Raw genomic sequence first — 20,272 nt, 5'->3', positions numbered from 1 at the left:
CTGCACAAGCTGTGATGTTATGAGTGAGATGTCACAAACAGGGTAGGCTAGAACTGATGTTAGTTTTGGGATTCCTTCTGCTTTTCCTTCAGCGGCGTAGCTAGGTGGGGGCGGTCCGCCCCAGGTGGCACTATTTTGGGTACGGGGCTGTCTGGCACTAGACTGTGTCATGTATGTGCATGTAACTTGCATGATCAAGGTAACTATTAGCGGCGATACTACGTGTCTCTCTGACCTCTTTCAGGTGCTCACAGTCCTTTTCCCCCAGCACCCCCCAAGGAGGCGGCAATCTGAAGGATAGCCCCGGGCGCCACAAGCCCTAGCTACGCCTCGGAGCAGCTTGCAAGAAATGAGTTCTCCTTCGCAATTGGGTCCCCGGTAAGAAGACCCACACGTCACCACAACTACTACCACAGTTGTTATTTATTGCCATCTTCGTTTCTGGCTTCAGCAGGAATACCTGACAATGAATGGGCCAGGAATCTTAACAACTCATTCCAGCTACAAGAGACTACAGTTCACGCACATTGGTGAGGAAATGCGGGAAAGCTAGCGTCACTGCGGAATTTACGCTTTTACGTTTCTGCTAGTATCAAGGTAATTAAATTCCACACATTCCATTGCGGAAAACGTGTGTTTGCCATCAATGAAGGTAGCCTTTACATAGGTCATGAGCACTCCTATCAGATGAATTTTTTTTTCCTGGTTCAGAAGGTACAGTGGCACCAGTGTTCGGAGTGTGAGAGGCCACTGCCCCCATTTATGGCAGTCTTTTGCTGCTCAAACTACGTTAAGAGTGTATTGTCAGTGCCTGCATCCGAGCCGATTGTATCTTTGATCGTCACCGTATGATAAAGAGTAGGCTGTCTGACAAACACTGTAATGGTGTAGTTGTAAATGCAACTGCAACAAAGTCCGGAGGAAGGTCAGAATAAAAACAGCGGTCCTCACTACTATTAGATAGACTTTCTTGATTCCCTGTTAGCTGGGGTTTCCCTCAATCTGTTCACGCACAAGCCCTGCGCCTTAAACTCTCTTTAATAAGTACATATGCTCGAGCCATCTCTAATATTATATGGTGGGCTTTTATTCTTTTACACGTGGATCCCAGCTCTCTAAGACACATATTAAAATTAGAGACATTTAGAGAAGAATCAGCACCAGATACTTTCAATAGGAATCTAAAAGCAGCCATAGAGGCAGAATGCACTATAGCACTTTTACATGCTTGGTCCCCAGCACATTCGAAGCTCTTTTTAAAACATATGACGCCGAGAATATGTTTTGACTTAGACAAGGCGTATTGCACTCAATTAAAACATTACAAAAAATATGCAGACACTATATTTTAAAAAGCTCTAGAGCTATACTTAAAGTTTCAGCTTTGAACATAGAGTAAGGCACTGTATCCTTCTCCTGTGACTAGGAATTCTTCCATTAAAAGTTTACTCTTCCAGATGGAATTCTTCTGAATGTTCATCAGGTACCTGTGACTTGTGTAGCGGTGGAGTGCAAGACCTTTGCCATGCACATTTAATTTGCCCAAATTCGACCCTGGTAGAAGCACATCAACTTTTCATAAAACCTAGATATAACGCTATTTTATCTCAAGATCTAATATCATTGTGCAAGTTCCTCTAAATTAATTAATTTGCTATAACTTGTACAAGTTCTTAAAGAGTTATTTTAAGTTGTTAAAGCTATTTCACACCACACCAAACACCCTCTTGCACAAAGTGCATTTGCTCCCTGTGAACTCTCTATTGTTTCAGGAACCAAACTGATACGTGTCAGAACCTGCTCCTTGCTTTTGTGCATCTCTGTTTTAATCAGTTAATAGAGACATCCAACACTCCTTGGCCCAGACCAGGCTGGTTGAACGCTCACGCCCATTCAGAAAGGTAAACATGGGTCACCTCCTCCGGGACGACAGACAAAGCATTCAGGAGGCTTCCACCGCTCCGTGGAGGGATCGATTCCAGGCGGGCGCCGTTGTGACATGGATATCGCCAGTGTACCTGTTACTCTTAAACCATGACATCAGCGGCAGGGCCCAGAAGGCCGCGTGCAGGCCCGCGTGCGTGCCCATTCACTATGAGCAGCGCGTCCGAGTGCCATCCATCCTTGCTGCGCGCGAGCGACGAGAGCTTCCCGATTGTTACCCAAGTGGGTATTGTTCAGCCATACTGAGGCCTGCTATTATTTACTGGCGGGCGCTCAAGCCCTCCTCCTTCCTCTCATCCGTGCTGCTGCCTTAAATACCTTGGCTCTCGCGCATCCTTTTTGTTCGCTGCACCTGACTGCACCTGACGCCAATCGCTTCCACTTCTGGTTTAATAGTGTTGTGCTTGGTAAAGCAGGAGAGAGAGAAGACGGACAACTTACTGGAGTGGGACGTCAGGAAGTTGGAACCCAGAGAGAGTGTCTGGGCAGACTTTGGTAGGCTTGTGTCAGATTGTCTTCTAGGTGTCTGAACAATTCTGGTTGCATTTGGGAAGGGCGCCTTGAGCCACTATGCTGCAGCAGATCCTGCGAGATATGTACATTGACCCTGACCTCCTGGCCGAGTTGAACGAGGAGCAGAAGCAGATCCTTTTCTACAAGATGCGGGAGGAGCAGCTGAGGCGCTGGTATGAGTGGGATCGGAGCGTGGAGAAGAAGGAGTCCAATATGAAAATCAAGGCCAAGTTCGAGCACAGTAAGACCTGCATGTGAACTGGAACGCGCGTGTGCCTTTCCTCTTGAGCGCATGTATGTGTGTCTGTGTGCATCTAGGGAAGAATTCTCTGTAGGCCTGTGTGACCCCCAGGTGATGGAGGGCTTTGGATCATGGTGGCACACATCCCTACAACTCTGTAGAACTTTGAGATCCCCAGTTAAATTGACTTTTATAAACTACCTCACCAGATATTATGGTTTGTAGTAAGCTTCTTTTTATGTCAATACTGATGTGTATGGGCTGCTGGTGTTGTAAATGTCAACAGAAGGAGGGGCACGGCAGGCTTCCGGCACTTCTAACTGTGGATGACCTGCTTCACAGTACATCATCACCTATTAAAGGTAAACATGAGATGTCAGATATTCTCTGTTGTAGTAGCACCTACGGATGACTGAATGGGGCTATGAGGGAGCTGAGGGTTAAGGATTTATAAATGGCCCCATCCCACAATCACTCGTGAAATGTGAAAATGAGAGTATTATTGTTATTGTACGATCATGAATGTGCTTTGTGTGTGTGGACATTGGTATTGTGTGTGTGGACATATGTTCACATTGGAGACAATGCTTGTTGGCGGTGGACTTAAGGTTGATTAAATATGATTAGAGTGGGAACGTCAGAGCTAAGGTTAAGATCGTTCATTAGTTATTGATCTGAGCTCTTTTAAGTTGCGGCGCTGCATCTGCTAACAGACCACCATCAATCATATCTCACCTCGAACTGCATTTTTTCAGCAAATTTATTTTTTGTGTTTGTTGTAGGTGTCTTTGTTTGCTCCATGTCTTAGTCTAGAATGGAGGAGAGTGATATATGCATTTCCCTCTTGCGATGGCCAAGTGTTGCTTTACCCGGCACTTACCCATCTGCATTAGGGGTCATGAGCTTACCTGCTTGGCTCAAGGGTGGGTGTATGTTTTCTCTGCCACCAACTTTCCCAAGGATCTGGGTTGCCTTTGTGCCCCTCCCTCAACTTGCTGCATCATGGGGCATGTATTTTTCCAACACACTCGCCTTACTCAAGGATCTGTAGTTTGTATTCCCCTCACCTTTCCAAAGGCCAAGGGGCAGTTTTGTTTTCACCCTTACCACCTCTGTTTTTCTTTTCTTTTTGTAAACTTCTACCTTCCACAATGGCAGAAATGTCTCTTTGATTCAACTGCCCTATCTTTTGCAACCATTGTTGATCAAGGTGCGGAGTTGTGTTGATATCCATCTGTCATCCTCCACTTTTCCAAAAGCCAGTGGTGGTATGTCCCTCGTGCTTGCCCCAAGGGTAAGGTGTGTGTTTGCTATCCCACATACCTCCCCAACTTGCTTAAAGGCAAGGGGTTGTTGTATAATGTTTTATTTTAAATCTCCATGATATTCGCAAATACTATGAAAAAGTATGTTAAAACAGCAAACAACATGGATTTTGGATGTATGCAGGAGGGGAAGCTATTCAATGTCCTTCACCTATGTCAACATATGGCCTGTGGTGGTACTAGCGTCTTAAAATCTCCAGAATAAAGAAAGGCATCCGTAAATGACACCCCTATTGCCAGATTGGTTGGGGAGGCATTGGGGGGGGGGTAATACCTGACTGTCTTGCCCAAGAACTGAGGGTGCAGATCCACTCCTCTAGCCCACCCTGGTCAATGGGAGGGTTCATTTTTAATGTTTGCAGATGTCTACATAAGAGCAAAAACATTGGCAGGTGATTCTTTTCTATGTATTAACCCATCGACTTGCAAGAGTTGAAAGGGGCATTTGTTTTTGATTAAATGCACCCATCTTGCAGAATGTCACTGGGGTATATTTGTTACCTACTCCATATGAATCAAGAGGCTGCTAAACCAGTGAGGAAATGCCAAAAGTGAAATTTTCCATTTTAACACACATTGAATTGTTTGCTCCTCGAAACAGGAAAAATAGCTGGACAGAAATACACCAAACTTGGCATGTGAGTACAGTTTTGCTCAAGGAATCAAGGAAGCGCATTTGCTTAGTGTAAATCCATTCGATAGTTTTCAAGAAATTGGAACTTAAAATATGTTCAGATTGGACCTGAGTGAAACTGAAAGTACGTTGGCTCAATTCTTGTAATTTTGTTTTACGTTTGTTGCATGAAATTCCTACCATTACTGTACTTTGCGTTACTAAAAATTTCGGAACACAACGTGAGCAATATATTGTTCAGGATGATCCGTTTAAATGCATCTCTGTTTCAAAAAATCTCTGCAGGAAATTCAAAGTTGCATACACCAGGCATTTCTAAAAAGGAAGACTACCAAAAGGCGCTGAGGACCTGGGTAGAAGCACAAAATGTCCCTGATCTTGTGGTGGAGCCAGTTGGGAATGCAGATGGGCAAATTGATAGGCCAGTGTTTCCAGCCAGGGGAGGGGTGCCGTCCCCACCTGGCAAGACAACACAAAAGGGTCTTGGCTCTTTACACAGCGAGGCTGAGCCAGCCTAAACTAAACAAACAACACTGCTGCCAGCGCTGGAAAACAACTTACCCTACTATTTTAAGGGGAGCAAGATGGTTGTTATGAACAAAACATAATAGCCTGCTGTCCCCACCTGGCAACAGCATCTCTTCCAAAGACCTGTCTCCCAGAGAGTTGAAAGATAGGGAGAGAAATAGGGCACACAAGCTGGAGATGGCTAAGCTTAAGATGGAGAGTCAGAGGGAAAAAGAGAATAACAGGTTGTCTTTGGAAGGAGAGAGAATGAGAACGGAGCATGATAGTAAGTAAGTAAGTAATCTTTATTTAGCATAGTTACTTAAAACCATTGCAGTGTAAAAAATGATTTAAGAACAGAAAGGATAAAACTACAGTTTTAAAAGACTCAAGGTTTTAAAATTTAAAAAGTTCACATTTCCTTATGACCGATGTGCATGTAGTTGGACTTACTGTTTGTAAGTTGTTGCTCAGTGTCCACATGAGCTCATAAGGTCAGTGAAACAGTCAGCGAAGTTATATCAAGTCGGTTGGATTGGGGCAGTTATGGATTAAGTTTTTTGGCATCTTTTTCCCAACTGCCTTCAGGAATTTTACAAAGCTGCAGTTCAAGCCAGGGTCATTAGGATGAAAACATGCAAGGACCGCCGCCCTTCTAGTGCGGATCCCTTGCCGATTGAAGTGACGTTTTAGCCAGCGTTTCCGTTCGACTGGTAGTTTTTCACAAGAGCATATCAAATGCAGCATGTCCTCCTGTGCCAAGCCGCATAGCCGACAGAGGGGGTCAGCTTTGATTTTGAGCCAGCGCGGGAGGTTTTGAGTACAAGGTAGCAGGCCCAACCTGTGCCTTAGAAAGCACATCTTGACACTTTTGGAATAACCCTCGGCCAGATAGCCCTGTTGTGCTTTAGTTGTGTACGAATTCAGAGTCAACCAGCCGTGTGTTCTCTTCGAGAGGGTTTCCTTATCTTGCAACCATGATTGTAATTTGATTGATTTTTTTACCAGTTTTTTAAAATTTGTATGACTTGTTGGAGTATTCTAAAGCTGTTCTAGACCTGTATTCGTCAGGCTGCCCGTGAGGTACTTAGCTGCTGGTGAGGAAGGATGCTGTTCTAACTCCTTCCACAGATGTTCATTCAGGGTTCCTTGTTTTGATTTCCTCACTTTGTCCCAGGCTATCACGTAGGCTCCCTGCCTTGCCAGGAGTTGTTGGTTGATGCCAAATTCAGGCCTGATTTGAGCGGGCGAGGTTTGCTTGGGTAGACTGAAAATAGTTCTGTAAGCTGCTGTTATAGTATTATCCAGGATCTTGACATCCCTTCCTCTAAGTGCCTCACTCCCGTAAGTAATTGTTGGAAGAAGTTTAGCATGAATTACTTGCGTCAACAGTAACAGGGATGGGCCGGAGAGTTTGTGATTTAGCGCCTTCAACGAAATTGCTAACGAAAGACCTTTCCCTCGTATGCTTGATCTCTGAGCCGAGAACTGCCCACCGTTATCGATCTTCACTCCTAGGTATTTGTATGTTGGAGTTTCTTCGATTCTTGTCGTGTTCCAATGCCATGATATTGGTTTCCTTTTTTTCCTGCTAATGGTCATTGTTTGGGTTTTCCCCAGATTTATTGTGAGATCGTTCTTGCTTGAGTACCTTTGTGTTGCGTCTAAAAGATGTTGAAGTCCTACCTTAGTGTGGCTTATTAAGACGATATCGTCTGCGTATAGTAGACAGGGTAGCTGGAGCCCTCCTAGTTTAGGGGCGTGGGAATTGCAGCCATTTAGTTTTGGGACAAGGTCACCTAGGAATAGGTTAAAAAGCGTGGGGGCCAGGACACAGCCTTGCTTTAGGCCCTTGTTGGTCTGTATGGGCCTTGACAAGGCGGATCCATCCCCTATTTTTATCTGTACCCAGGTCTCTGTGTGCAGGTTGATGAGCAGATCCAGCAGGGGTCTCGAGATCCCCCAGTCGTTCAATTTAGACCACAAAAGCTTCCGATTCACGTTATCGAAAGCGGCCTTGTAGTCGATGAAGCAGAAATGGATGGGCATTTTGTTAGATTCTGCTTTGTCTATGAGCATACCCATGCTCAGGATGTTCGTCATCGTGCCTACTGACTTAGCGAAGCCTGTCTGGTTGGCAGGGATTAAGGATCTCTCTGTGGCCCAGGCTGTCAGCTCTTCAAGAAGGATACCTGCAAAGTATTTTGCCTCGTTGTCAATTAAAGCCACCAGTCGGTAGTTGTTTGGGGCAGCCTTATCTCCTGCCTTATAGATTGGGGAGATGATAGAGCCCCTCCAGGACCTTGGAATGATGTTGAATTGTCGTATTTCCAGAAAGAGGGGTTCCAGGGCTGCTGCCCAGCTTGGCACATCTTGTTTGTAGAGAATAGGAGGTATGCCATTTGGCCCTGGCGCTCCTTCCTTTCTTCCTTTTTTGATTTGGCGCTGGATGGTGCTTTGTAAATTCGACAAGTTCACAATATCATTTGAAGTAAAGCATTCTGTGGGCCTTGTATAAATAATTGATGTGAAATTTTTATAGATGTCAGGCTCGTAATTTTGGTTGTTCCCTTCAGTCTGACAAAAATGGGTGCCAAGGAAGCTAACCCAGATTTCCTCCGAGATGTTTGAGGAAACCCCGTGATGCGCAGGTCTTATGAATGCATTTATTGATTTCCAGAATCTTGCTCCATCGTTCCGTTTAATATCGGAATGAAGTCTCGCCCATAAATTATCCTCAGCTGATTTGTTTGCTTCCCATTTTAATTTTTTTAGTGTTGATTTTAGTTCTCGTAAATGATTTTGCTTTACGTTATCCATGGGTTTCCGTTGGAGTTCTCTCATTGTGCGGTAGATTAGAGTCTTTATGTCTTTAATTTTCCCTTGGTCTTCTCTAGAGAATTTGCAGAAACTTGCGTCCTCCAGTTGTGACTGAAACTTGGGTCTTGTAGCATACATATGTTTGTTAGAAACAAGGGGACCCCATACAATAGAACCTGGGGTAACAAGATGCTTTGGAAGAACAATGGTTCGGGGTAGGCCTCAAGGGGTCCTTGGTAGAAAATAGAACAGGAAGCGAATACTTAATAAATCGCTTGGGAGCAGAAGTAGTAGGTACAAGTAGGAGTATTTTATTTTACTCTTTTCTCAAGGATATACATAAATAGTCATACTCTTTTTCAGGTGCTCAAGTGAATAGTGTGGTGCAGGAAGTGACATAAGTGATCAAAGTGAACGGACTGTCACACAACAACAACAAGGATAAAAACACAACAATTATATACAGATAGAACAAGTGAAATTCCTTGGGTAGGTCGACGGCGTTTCGATCTATTTAGCTTTAGATCATCATCAGGACAGATGAGCCTCCTGAAACTTGCCTTTGCTTGTATAGGCAAGGAAGATTGTTTGGTGGTGCAGCTGCTTAACTGCCGTTGTTCTCAATGGGATATTGTATTAGACGGTCTTCTAATGATAGAAAACAAGTAGCGCTCAGTCACTGCTACTGGGACGAGGGTCCTACTTGAGTTAAGGGATTTATGCAAAAAAATCCGAGTTAGTTTGAAGGGGTCCGTTTAGCGCGTTCGTCGCTATTGCTTTAAAAGCATATAGTCGCCTGAAATGAATTCTAGCAGGACTTCGGCAGGAGAAGGGGGTCCGAGTACCGCTTCCGTGGCTGCTCACCTTGTAGCATACATAGACATGGTACTTGTAAAATGTTCCCATTTTGTTATTTCACTGTCCCCAGAGCGACTCTCGAAGTGCTGTTTTGCCCTTTCCACAAGCGTTCCATCCATTGCTGATGAATATTTGATTTTTTTTAAATTAATGGTTTGGATTGACTCTTTAGGCGCTTTTGATCGCTCAAAGTTCGGCTTTATGATCTTGATGATAATTTCTTGGGGACAGTGATCGCTTTCCCCGCTACAGCCAATCCGGTATGATGTTAAGAACTGAAAAAGGGGTAAAGATATAAAAGTATAGTCTAGAATACTGCTCGTTTTTGTTGAGTGAAAGGTTGCGACTGGGGGATTATCTCCAGAGGTCCTACCGTTGAGGGCCCTAATGTTGAAGTTTTCCAGATCTTCTAGTGTCCTGTCACCTAGCTTGGTTTTTTTGGATAACTGAGAGGTTGCTTGTGTTGGGATGTCCCAAGTTGCGTTTTGTATTAGTTGTTCATCTTCCTGCGTCTCGCCCATGAGGTTAAGGTTAAAGTCCCCGGTAAGAACAACATTTGGTATGGATCTTTCCCTTATATGTGTCTCCATGAGGCTACAGAGGTCTTTAATTGCTTTCCCTTTCCTTCTTGGGTTGATGTAGGCGTTTATTAGAAGGAAATCGGTTTCAGTATTGCCTTGTTTGAGTGGCATGCAGATTTTTACAGCCAGTGCGGCTGTAGAGGATGGTCCAACTTCTGTTGCTGTCAGTACACTTGTGACCAGTATATAGGTTACTAGGCCGCCTTTGGAATGCCCATATTTAGCCGTCCTACTTGCAGCTGCGTGAAAACGTAAGTAGCCATGGAGGTTGGGGGGGTCTGAGAGCCATGTCTCTTGAAGTGCCACTATGTCAAATATCCTGATGTAATTCATAAAATCTGAGTCAGTTATTTTGGAAGCCAGGCCATTGAAGTTCCATGAGCATATTTTTAATGAGCCGTATACGTCTTCCTTTGGCTTGTGGCCAATTTGTCATTCGTTGTTATTTAGAGTTCTGGCAATCCATCCTGAGTCGAACATTTGTGTGTGTTCATCTACAGTGGCTCCAGTGCTATTGATGTGTAGATAAATTTTGTTGCTCCCTGGTCCTACCGCTCCTCTGAGGACCGAGTTTTTTAGAGTATTCGTGATAGCTGGAGCTGCCGCTTTTTCCGCCGGGACAAGTATGTCAGGGTACCTTGGTTTGACATAAGGCTCTATTGTGATCCCCCAGCTTCCAAAGATGTCAGCCTCGGCGATTATTTTTTGTGAAATTGCCAGGGTTCTCCAGGTTGCTTTTGTTTTTTCTTTGCCTGTAGCCTCATCGACTACAAATTCAATGGATTCCAGGTCAGAGCTTTTTAATTCTGTCAAGGATGGAATGTGGGATAGCAGCCTAAAGATGTTACCTCTATTGAGAGTGTTGTGTCTTCCTTGCGATGTATAGTCCGGGTTAAAACAGACAATGCCAGTTGAGTTTTTCCGTTCTCCCTCTGTTGCACTCTTTGTTGTTGGTTGGCTAGGTCCCCATGAATTCTACTCTTCGTGTTGAAGTTGTTTCCAGTTGGCTGGCGGTGGGTGCAGTGACTCTTAGCCGTCGGCCGAGTAAAAGTTCATTTGGTACGAGCGGTTCAGCATATGATCGTTCGTCAGACCGTCCCCTAACCTCTACTAGTCGTGCTGCAGTGGTTTTGACGTCATTTGAATTACTTGTAGTTATTCTTAGTTCTTGGGCAGAGAAGTGATCGTTCCTTAATACTGACCCGTCTAGATGGGGAATTTCACAAGGTCTAGAGATATTGCACGTAGGGCCTGATGTCCCCATAATGGCCGAGTCTGCTTTTCTTCTTGTAGTCAGTACACCTTCCATAGTCATAGCTGGAGAGCATTCTAGCAGCTGATTGCCTGTCTCAACAATAGCCGATCCTCGATTGATCCCAAACTGTGTTCCCTTAGTGGGTCCATAATTTTTTATTTGCTGGCCTGCCGGGCTAGGCTGCATACTGCTTGTTTGTGCTTGTATCGCACAGGAGGCAGGGATTATGTTACTAGTTTCATTGTATTGGAGACATAAGTTTTGTGTTCCTCTTCCGGGTTCTTTTTGATTGCAGATGCTATGTAGTTCTGGATTTGTTTTTGTTTTGCTATTACCCCCCAGCCCTTTGGTGGTTGTTGCCTTGATCGGGGGCTCAGGTGTGCTGATGACTTCGTCAGATTCTGGTGGGTACGTGGCTCTCTCAGGGTGTGCTGCGCTTTGTTCCCTGTTTGGAATGTTCCCAAAAAGTTGTTGGAATCCGTTGCGTTGCAGATCTATTTTATGTTTCCTGCCTTTGCGTTTTTTTGCTCGTCTCTGTTTGGCGTTCATTTTTAAATTTGTTGTTTCTTCTTCCGTGTTATCAGGGAATTGAGGTTCTGAGTTTCCTGTATCGCTGGCCGCTGGACTTGATGGTTTTGTGGGTGTGGGGGCCCTTGGAATAGGGTTGCTTTGTCCCTTGCTCCCCAGCGCTTCTTTGGTCGTTGGATGGGTTTTCCCCGCCACGACAGGGCTGGTGCAGGAGTTTCTTTGCCTGCACTTGGGTATTCTTCTAAGTTCTGTACACAAATCGCTCATTATTGTTGGAAGACTCGACAACTTGTCGATTATTGGGCCGCATCCGCAGCCTTCCTTATAAGACCCAGATGCCTGGTCCGACAATGGCGGTTTATTCTGAAGAAGCGTATTAAGCGTGCCCAGCTTCCCGTCAATGGCCACCACAAATACAGCCAATGTATCAAGTAGCGATAGTTGGATGTCCATTTTGTCAGATTGATAGTTGAGGGCATCTACCAGGAGTTGTGTTGTTTTGAGAAGGCTTTTCCACGCGTCTACCTGATTTGTATGATTCGAGGTATTGACCAGATTATCCTCAGACGAGGGGCTTTTTTGGGCCAGCACTGGAGTCCCCATGTCCATTACTGGGTGATCCGGTGAGGCATCATTTATGATGATCGGTAAAGACATATTCGTGCTTGTTTCAATGCTGCTTTTGTCTTGGGTGTATACTGCAACGAGGTCTTCCCACTCTTCTTTACCCAGGTATGAGGATATTTCTATCACATCTAGGGGCGAGTTTGGTGACCTGTGTGTGTCTGCTGCATCCTTTCCTGGCCCCATCGTGCTGTTGTGGTCAGTTGTACATTCGGTATATGTTAAGGTTAGATCCCTAAGAGTTAGGACATTCTCTTCCCAACACTCCTTTGTGTCTTTTCCACTTGCCCCGTTGTGGAATGTTGGGTCTTTGTTTGGTGCTTGGATTTTTGACGTACAGTTCGTAATGCGATGGGGAGGTTTGCCGGCATCGCTACCCTTGCCAGATGCCGTCCTCTCACGTAGTTTATTGCTGGCAGTTTTGCCGGGGTCTGTAAGGCCTTTGGGTGACATATGTGCAGGCCGGCTTATGTTATTGTCGATTACTCTGTGCACTTGAATAAGATTTGGTTCTAAAACGATTTTCTTACCGGATATTAGCTCTTGAGTTGTAGCAGCCATTGTGAAAATACCTTTCTCTCCCTGAGGGGTTGATGTCACTTGTAGTGATTCTCTGGCTGTAGAGATAGGGCTTCTCTGGCTTTTTTCCTTGGTTGCTGAACCTGTATTGTGCACAGACACTAACTGGCAAGTCTGGGAAGGTTCAATAGGTTCCTGAAGGCCTGGAGATTCATTGGTGGTGGAGGGTGATGTGTCCCCCGTGTTTTTTAGGAAATGAAATTTTGTGAAAATTTTTGGTTGGAGCATTGCAAGGTTGGATTTTGTTTTTTTACTGCTCTTCTCTCTATTTGCCGGTTGTTCGCTGCTTGCACAGATAAGATCAAGTTTGTCGGTTGCTATGTCAATTAATGAGCCTTCGCTCTGAGTTAATTGCCTGGATTTTCTTGTTTGATCTTCCCTTGCCCCCTCGCCTGCCTTCGGAGATCTTTTTCGTTTGTTTGACCGATTGTTTGTCCCTCCTTTACTAGTGGGACATCCACGAACTCGCCCTGATCTCATGTCGCCTTGCCTTGCCTTGCCTTGCCTTACCCTGCGACCTGCACTAACCCCACGCTAGCTCCTCAGCGTGCTCCCAAGCCCGTCTACCCCTCACAGGAAGGGCGGCTGCCGACAGGGAGGGTGCGGAGCGATAGTGAGGAGTAAGATATTGTCCAAATCTTCGGTAGGTACAGGTAGGTACAGGTTCTGGCTAGGGCAGGGTCCGGGACCGCGCCGCAAACTCCACTTTAGGTAGTTCTATAGTTCTAGGCTGGCCTCCTATACTTCAGTGCTCTAGCCCTGGTCAGAGCTGGCTCCGCCCCTTTCCTGCTGAGGTCTCAGGGCCCTATGGGAGTGCCGGGACGGCTGTAACAATGACTTGACCACCCCCTAGGCACCCTTGCTAGTTTCACTCACCATTGCGATGCTTGCTTTGCTGCTTACTGCCGCTTACTGCTTACTGCTTCACAGCTCACGTCTCTTTTGTGAGCCCGAGCTGCTCGTCCCAAGTGCAGCCGCCGCTTTTGTCTACCCTTTGCCTTTGCAGCTTTTTATGGCTTTTGAGCGTGATGGTGTAGCTGCGGGTTGATAGAGGAGTGATGATAAAATGATGATGGAATGACAAAACTGTTCGTCCCGAAATGCTGCTACTGCCTGATCAGATGCTGGCTCTCCAATGATTGCTCCACCCCCTGCAGGCAAGCAGGCAAGCCACTCGAGTGTCTCTGAAGGTCTGCAGAGTGTCTCTGTCTCTTTTGAACGAGGCCCTTGCCTCGCAGTGTTCCCCGCCGCCACCGGGCGGCTCCCGCTTGTCTCCCGGTGCAGCTGCGAGCGCCGAGAGCTCCGGCTCTGATTGCTGGCGGCCTCCCGCGGCCTCCCGCGCCCGTGCTCCCCCCGCGTTTCAACACCTTGCTGCGCGGGGGGGCAGGTTTCAGCAGAAAGCCGGTGTAGCCGGTGCGCTTTCCTCTCGCTCCTCGATGCACTGTGCTCTGCTGTGCTCCGCTCCGCGCTGGGATCAGCTGCTCACTCGCAGAATGCTGCTGCTCCTTGCAGGCTTTAGTTGCTGACTGTGCTGCTGTCAGTATCGTTGCCGGTGCGTGACTCGCCCGGCACTAGCTCTCCTTGGTCCCAGCCTCTCTTCTCTGCTCCAAGCCGAGCTCCTGTATGTCTGGCACTTTAAACGCTTTAAACGCTTCACAATGTGCTTTTCAATGTGCTTTTGGGTACTTCAGGTACCACGGGCGCCTGCCCCGGCGCCGCCTCGCGTCTCCTCCTAGCGAGTTTGTGTTCGGCCCGTCGAGGCTTCAGGGCACTATGGGCACTATGGGCGTTATGGGCACTATGGGCACTGTGTAGCGCTACGGCGCTAAGGCACAGCACTTCAACCACCGATGTTTCACTCGCTTCCGTTTCAGGCACTCCCGCTCCCGCTTCTGCTTCTGCCTCTGCCTCTGCTTCTACTTCTCTGGTGCAGAGCAGAACCGAGCGGTGCGGCGCGGTGCAAAGTGCCTCAATGCCTCGGGTCAAATCAGACCACGAATGCTCTTGAACGCTCTCGGCCCGGTCCGTGCCCAGCACCCACTTCTACTTCTCCAGTGCGGTGCGGTGCGGCGCGACGTGTCTCGGAGCCTTTTGGGATGCTTCGGAATGCTTTGGTGCCACAGCACGCCGGTTACAGCTCCGGCTCCCTCTACGACACCCGCTCTCGGTCGATAACAGCTCAACAGCGCCTCCTCAGCTTCCTCCAAATCGATCTGCCTGATAGGATGTTGAGGGAGTTAGAGATCAAGGCCAAGGGTTCAGAAATCAATCCCTCTGGTGGCAGCGCACCATCTGTGCCTTCAGAAGGCAGGGTGCATATTCCCAAGGATGTCATCAAAGATTTTCACAAAGGTGAAGATATAGGTCAGTGGTTGGCACCCTATGAGATAGCAATGTTGGCCCACCAGGTCCCTGAGAAGCATTGGGGAACGGGGTTGTGGGGCCGCTTTCTGACTGAGGGGAGGGATACTTTGTTAGACCTACACAGTGAGCATAGGATGTCTTAACACCACATGAAAGAAGCACTGGTGACAAGGTATGGGTTAACTCCAGAGCTCTATAGACAGAGGTTCAGGAATTGTAAGAAACTGGAGGGAACCACTTGGGTAGAATATGTGTCTTTCTTTTGCAGAGCTATGGATGGTTGGGTGAGGGGTAGTAATGTTGATAATTTTCAAGCACTCTATGTTTTGATTGGTAGGGAGCATTTGTCTGCGAATTGTTTTCCAGAGCTACACCAGCACCTTATTGATAGGAAGTTGACTAACCCTAGAAAGCTTGCTGAAGAGGTTGACCCTCTGGGTCAGTACCAGGGTCCACAAGGGTGTTGTGGGAGACTCCGCTAAAGGTGGGCAGGGTCCCCAGCAGAAGAGTTGGGGACAAGGGTAAACAGAGGGAGTTCTAAAAAGGTCCTCAAAGTAATTCCCAAGGAAACCAGGTTAAGGGCTCCCAGCCGCCCCCCGAGAAGAAGTCAGGACCCCGACATGTAAACCTGTTCATAGGGGGCCTGTTACCTGCTTTCAGTGTAAGCATGTGGGAAACCGTTGGTATGATCCCCAGTATCCCCAAAAGGGTCAGTATGTGCCACCCCTTGCACCACCCTGTCAAATGGCCAGTGTAGCCCTGGGTGGGGAGGAGATGGGTGCCCAAGGTGGGTGGGGTCCCGCAGAAATGTCCCTTGTCTCATTAGAAGACTTTGAGATGGTCCCTAAAACTCAGCTGCCTGCTAACATTAAAAAATACAGGCAGTGGATGACCATCAATGGCCATAGAGTGGAGGCTCTGAGAGACACTTGAGCAAGAGTGACAGCTATCAAGTGTCCCTTGATGTCTGAAGAGCAGGTGGTCCCCAATGCATTCTTCCCAGTTGTTGCTGCTGACAACACAGAGAGCCATTGCAAGGTGGCTCAAGTTCCCTTTGAGTGGGGGGGGTGGTCTCTGGTACTCTTCAAGTAGCTGTGAGGCCATCCATGCCTGTTGATTGTCTGTTAGGCAATGATTTAGAAAGCTCCCATTGGGCTAAAGTGGAGAGGAAGGTGCATTTAGAGATGTTGGGTCTGCCTGAGTGGGCGTGTGTGACCACTCGGTCTATGACCACTAAGGGTGTTCAAGAGACCCTGGAGCCTGAAAGTATGGCCCAGGGACCTGCCTTAAAGAGAAGAGGTAAGGGGGCATGGGAAACCAGCCTCCATTGTTCCCTCGGTCAAAGAGGAAGCAGACCTTGAGGGGGATGCCCTGAAACCCACTGGTGTGCAAGTTTTTGAACTGGGGAACCTACGTGAGGTAACCCATTGGCAGCAAGAAGGGGGTGCTTCCAGGGAGGAATTTTGTGAAGAGCAGCCAAAGTCACTATCTCTGTGGGTTTGAGGCAACAGGCCACAAACCAGGCAGCAGATGATCAGTCTGGATAACATTGTATCTACTGGGAAATGGTCTCCTGTATAGCAAGCCTAAGTTTGCTGAGCCTGGATCAGCCCATGTGCTGGTGGTACCCCAGCGCGTCAGAGCCTTCCTACTGGGTTTACCTAATGATGTTCCTTTAGCTGGTCATCTGGGGCAGAACAAGACCTTTGAAAGGCTTCTTTCCCACTTGTATTGGCCCCAGATGCGGCAGAGTTCAGATACTCATTGTAGGACTTGTTAAACTTGCCATGCAAGTGGGAAAAGTGGAAGGAGGCACAAGGCCCCTCTCCAACCTTTCACTGTAGTCAGTACTCCCTTTGAACGGGTGGACATTGACATTATGGGACCACTGGACCCCAAGACATCCATGGGCAACAGGTTTATCCTGGTCTTGGTGGACCATGCTAGCCGCTACCCAGAAGCCATTCTGCTCAGGACAGTGACGGCCCCCGTGATGGGACGTGCACTGATGAGGATCTTCTCCCATGTGGGGTTCCCCAGAGAGGTTGTGTCTGACCGTGGTACAAAATGTATTTCTAATTATATGAAGTCTCTGTGGAAGGAGTGTAGTGTTACCTACAAGTTCACCACTCCTTACCACCCACATGATAATGGGCTGGTTGAAAGAGTTAACCGGACCCTATAGGGCATGATCATGGGTCTTGAAGAACCGATGAGGCGTAAGTGAGATGTCCTCTTGCCATGCCTTCTGTTTGCCTACTGAGAGGTGCCACAAAAGTCCCTAGGGTTCAGCCCTTTGAGTTTTTGTATGGTCACCCGGTAAGAGGACCTTTGAGTTTGGTCAAGGAAGGCTGGGAGCAACCTCCCAGGAAACCTCCCCAGGATGTATATAGTTATATGCTGGCCTTCAGGAACCAGACTCAGCGATTCAGAGAACTCGCTCAGACGAATCTGGAAGCCAGCCAGGAGGAAATTAAGCGGCGGTACGGTCAGAATGCCACTCTGATTGAGCTTCAACCTGGACAGAAAGTTTGGGTCATGGCCCCTGTGGAGCCTTGTGTGCTCCAGGACAGGTGGACCGGTCCATATGAGGTGGGGGAGCGCAAGAGTGATGTCACTTACCTGGTGAACTTGCGGTCTCCCAGGAACCCCTTGCGGGTCCTGCATGTTAACTGCCTAAAGCCCCACTTAGAAAGGTCCGAAGTGGGCATGCTCCTAGCGACAGATGATGGAATGGAGGAGGAGACAGAGCCTCTTCCTGACCTCCTGTTTGCAACAGAGCAAGATGGGTCAGTGGATGGTGTCAGCCTCTCTGCCACACTGACCCCTGATCAGCAGCAAGATTGTCACCAACTGTTGGGGCAAATCTCTGATCTATTTTCCTTGGTTCCTGGTGTCACAGAGTGGTGCGTCCATGATCTGGACACTGGAGACAGTCCTCCTGTGAAGCACAAGGCTTACAGAGTGACTGACAAAGTTGGGGCTTTCATTAAGGAGGAAATCTTCAAGATGTTTGCTTTAGGGGTCATTGAGTCCTCAAACAGTCCTTGGGCCAGCCGAGTGGTCTTGGTCCCGAAGGCTGCCTCGCCGGTTGCCACACCTGAACTCCAGGTCTGTGTGGACTACAGAGGGCTCAATTCAGTCACCAGGACTGACGCACACCCCATCCCCAGAGCTGATGAGCTCATTGATCGGTTAGGGACTGCACGGTACCTCAGCACGTTTGATTTGACGTCTGGGTACTGGCAGATCACCTTGACTGATGGGGCTAAGGAGAGGTCAGCATTTTCCACACCAGATGGACACTAACAATTCCGGGTTATGCCCTTTGGGATGAAGAATGCCCCTGCAACCTTTCAGAGGTTGCTCAACCAGGTGTCGGCTGGGCTGGAGGATTTCAGTGCCACCTACCTGGATGAAATTGCAGTGTTCCACGCCAGTTGGGAAGAACACTTGCAGCCCCTCTGGGAAGTGTTGATGGTACTGCGTAAGGCAGGCCTCACGATCAAGGTGAGTAAGTGCCAGATCGGGCAGGGTTCCATGGTGTACTTGGGTCACCAGGTAGGAAGCGGCCAGGTGGTGCCCCTACAACCCAAGATTGATACCATCCTGGCATGGGAACCCCCAAAGATTCAGACACAGATGAGAGCCTTTTTAGGACTCATGGGGTACTACAGGAGGTTTGTTAAGGGGTATGGCAACTTGACTGAGCTGACTTACAGGAAGCAGCCCAAGAAAGTGAACTGGACTGACACCTGTCAAAAGGCTTTTGATGCCCTGAAGACTGCCATGTGCACAGCACCCGTGCTTCAGGCCCCCAACTTCTCAAAAGAATTCATTGTACAGACAGACACTTCAGAGCATGGTGTGGGGGCTGTTCTATCACAGATTAATGAAAAGGGGCCTAGATCAACCTGTAGCCTTCATTAGTAGGAGGTTACTTCCACAGAAACAGAGGTGGAGTGTAATTGAGCGTGAGGCATTTGCTGTGGTTTTGGCACTGAAGAAGTTGAGACCATACTTGTTTGGGACTCACTTCAGGGTTCAGACCGACCACAGGCCCCTCAGATGGCTGATGCAGATGAGGGGTGAGAACCCAAAGTTGTTGAGGTGGTTCATTTCCCCACAGGGTATTAACTTTATGGTGAAACACCGCCCTGGTACAGAACACGCCAACGCTGATGGTCTGTCCAAATTTTTCCGCCTTAGTAAGGAGAACTCCCAAGGGGAAGGGAAGTTCTCCCCACATGTTAGCTGGAGGGGACACGTGTTAGACCTGACATCATTGGCGTGAGTCTCCCTTCCATTTTTGACGGATTGCCTCCTCTGATTTGATATGTTTTTACTGGTTGTATGCCTTGGGCACTGTGCCACTGCTAATCAGTGCCACAATGCGAGTGCGCCCTATGTTAAATTGATATATTAATTAGATTCCATGTTTGGGTTATTTGATTTATCTGTCAGCCCCTAGTACAGTGCACCATGTGTGCCCAGGGCTTGTAAATCAAATGCTGCTGGTGGGCTTGCAGCACTGGTTGTGCCACTCACAGAAGCTGCTTGTAGGGTGTGTCTCAGGCCTGTCATTGCAAGGCCTATGTGCATGCTAGAACTGCCATGTCGACTTGGCCAAGTGCACCCACTTGCCAGTCCCTAAACCTTCCCTTTGCTTCATATTAGACACCCCTATGGTAGGCCCAAGGGCAGGATGTATTGTAAGTATAAGGTAGGACATGCTCTGATGTGTGTAGCATGTTCTAATACTGAATTACAGCCATTTTTGTTTTTCACTATTTAAGGCTACCTGTTCTCCAAAGGCCAGAATGAACAGCTAGATTATTACATTCTTATAATCCTAACTGACTCAGGGAACATGGTAGAAATTCGAATTTAGTATGCCTGAACCCAGAATATTAAAATACATATTTTAGTAAAGTTGGTTTTATTATTCTATGTTTGAAAATACCACTTTTAGAAAGTAGGTATTTCTTGCCTAACTGCCGAGGCCTGCCTCTGCTAGACTGTCTATTCCTTGTCTGGGTTTGTGAGTGACAGGACTGGGGGATTCCAGGAGACAGGCTGGGGCAGCCCAGTGGTGAATAGAGAGATCTGCATCTAGATGGGAGGTAAGAGTTGCACCTGGGACCTAAATAGGGCTGGGCTTTGCCTCTACAATGCTGGCTCCACCCCCAGTGGCTTGTCTGATGTCTCTGCCCTGCACTGTGAAAGGAGAGGAGGAATCATGTCAACAGAGTGCTCCAGAGTTGTATCTTCCATCCCCTGTGCTGGCTCCACCTCCTGTGGGGTGGCTGTTGTATCTGCCCTGCAGTGAAAGGAAGAAGAGAGTCATGTAAACAAAGTGCTCAGGACTGGTTTGGACTAGGCATAGGCCTCTCTGCCTTCAAAGAACAATGGATTTTGGGGTATAAATATTGGAACCCTGATCCCAAGAAATTAGATCACTTCTGGAACAAGAAACCTTTCTGCCAAGGAGAAGAACCA

At 47.5% G+C, this 20,272-nt stretch overlaps 2 protein-coding genes across 2 annotated transcripts in view; one reads left to right on the top strand and one right to left on the bottom strand.

The window, feature by feature from the left end:
- The first annotated feature begins 2,514 nt into the window (after nt 1–2,514).
- The window catches only part of SH2D4B (SH2 domain containing 4B), a 1,068,102-nt gene continuing 1,050,344 nt past the window's right edge, over nt 2,515–20,272 (top strand). The window contains exon 1 of the mRNA XM_086920157.1: nt 2,515–2,698. Coding sequence (XP_086776283.1) covers nt 2,515–2,698 — 184 coding nt within the window. The remainder of the gene's footprint in view (nt 2,699–20,272) is intronic.
- LOC147711366 (uncharacterized) lies at nt 2,935–10,230 on the bottom strand. The gene is made up of 3 exons (XM_086923622.1): nt 8,849–10,230; nt 6,545–8,108; nt 2,935–3,051 (listed from the first exon to the last, which is right to left on the bottom strand). Exons 1-3 carry the CDS (start codon nt 9,754–9,756, stop codon nt 2,935–2,937), a joined length of 2,589 nt encoding a protein of 862 aa, XP_086779748.1. The 5' UTR covers nt 9,757–10,230.

The sequence above is a fragment of the Lissotriton vulgaris genome, chromosome 5 (genome assembly GCF_964263255.1).
Source record: "Lissotriton vulgaris chromosome 5, aLisVul1.2, whole genome shotgun sequence".
NCBI classification, from domain to species: Eukaryota; Metazoa; Chordata; class Amphibia; order Caudata; family Salamandridae; genus Lissotriton; species Lissotriton vulgaris.
The sequence above is the reverse complement of the archived record's forward strand: the minus strand, read 5'-3'. Positions and strand labels throughout refer to the sequence as shown.

Coding starts and splice junctions, on each gene's coding strand:
- LOC147711366 (XM_086923622.1), bottom strand. CDS start 9,756: ATGAATTACATCAGGATATTTGACATAGTGGCACTTCAAGAGACATGG. Junction 8,109..8,848: donor ATGTCTATGTATGCTACAAG/GTGAGCAGCCAC, acceptor GTATGCTACAAG/ACCCAAGTTTCAGTCACAAC. Junction 3,052..6,544: donor CCCTGTTACTGTTGACGCAA/GTAATTCATGCT, acceptor TACCTTTAATAG/GTGATGATGTACTGTGAAGC.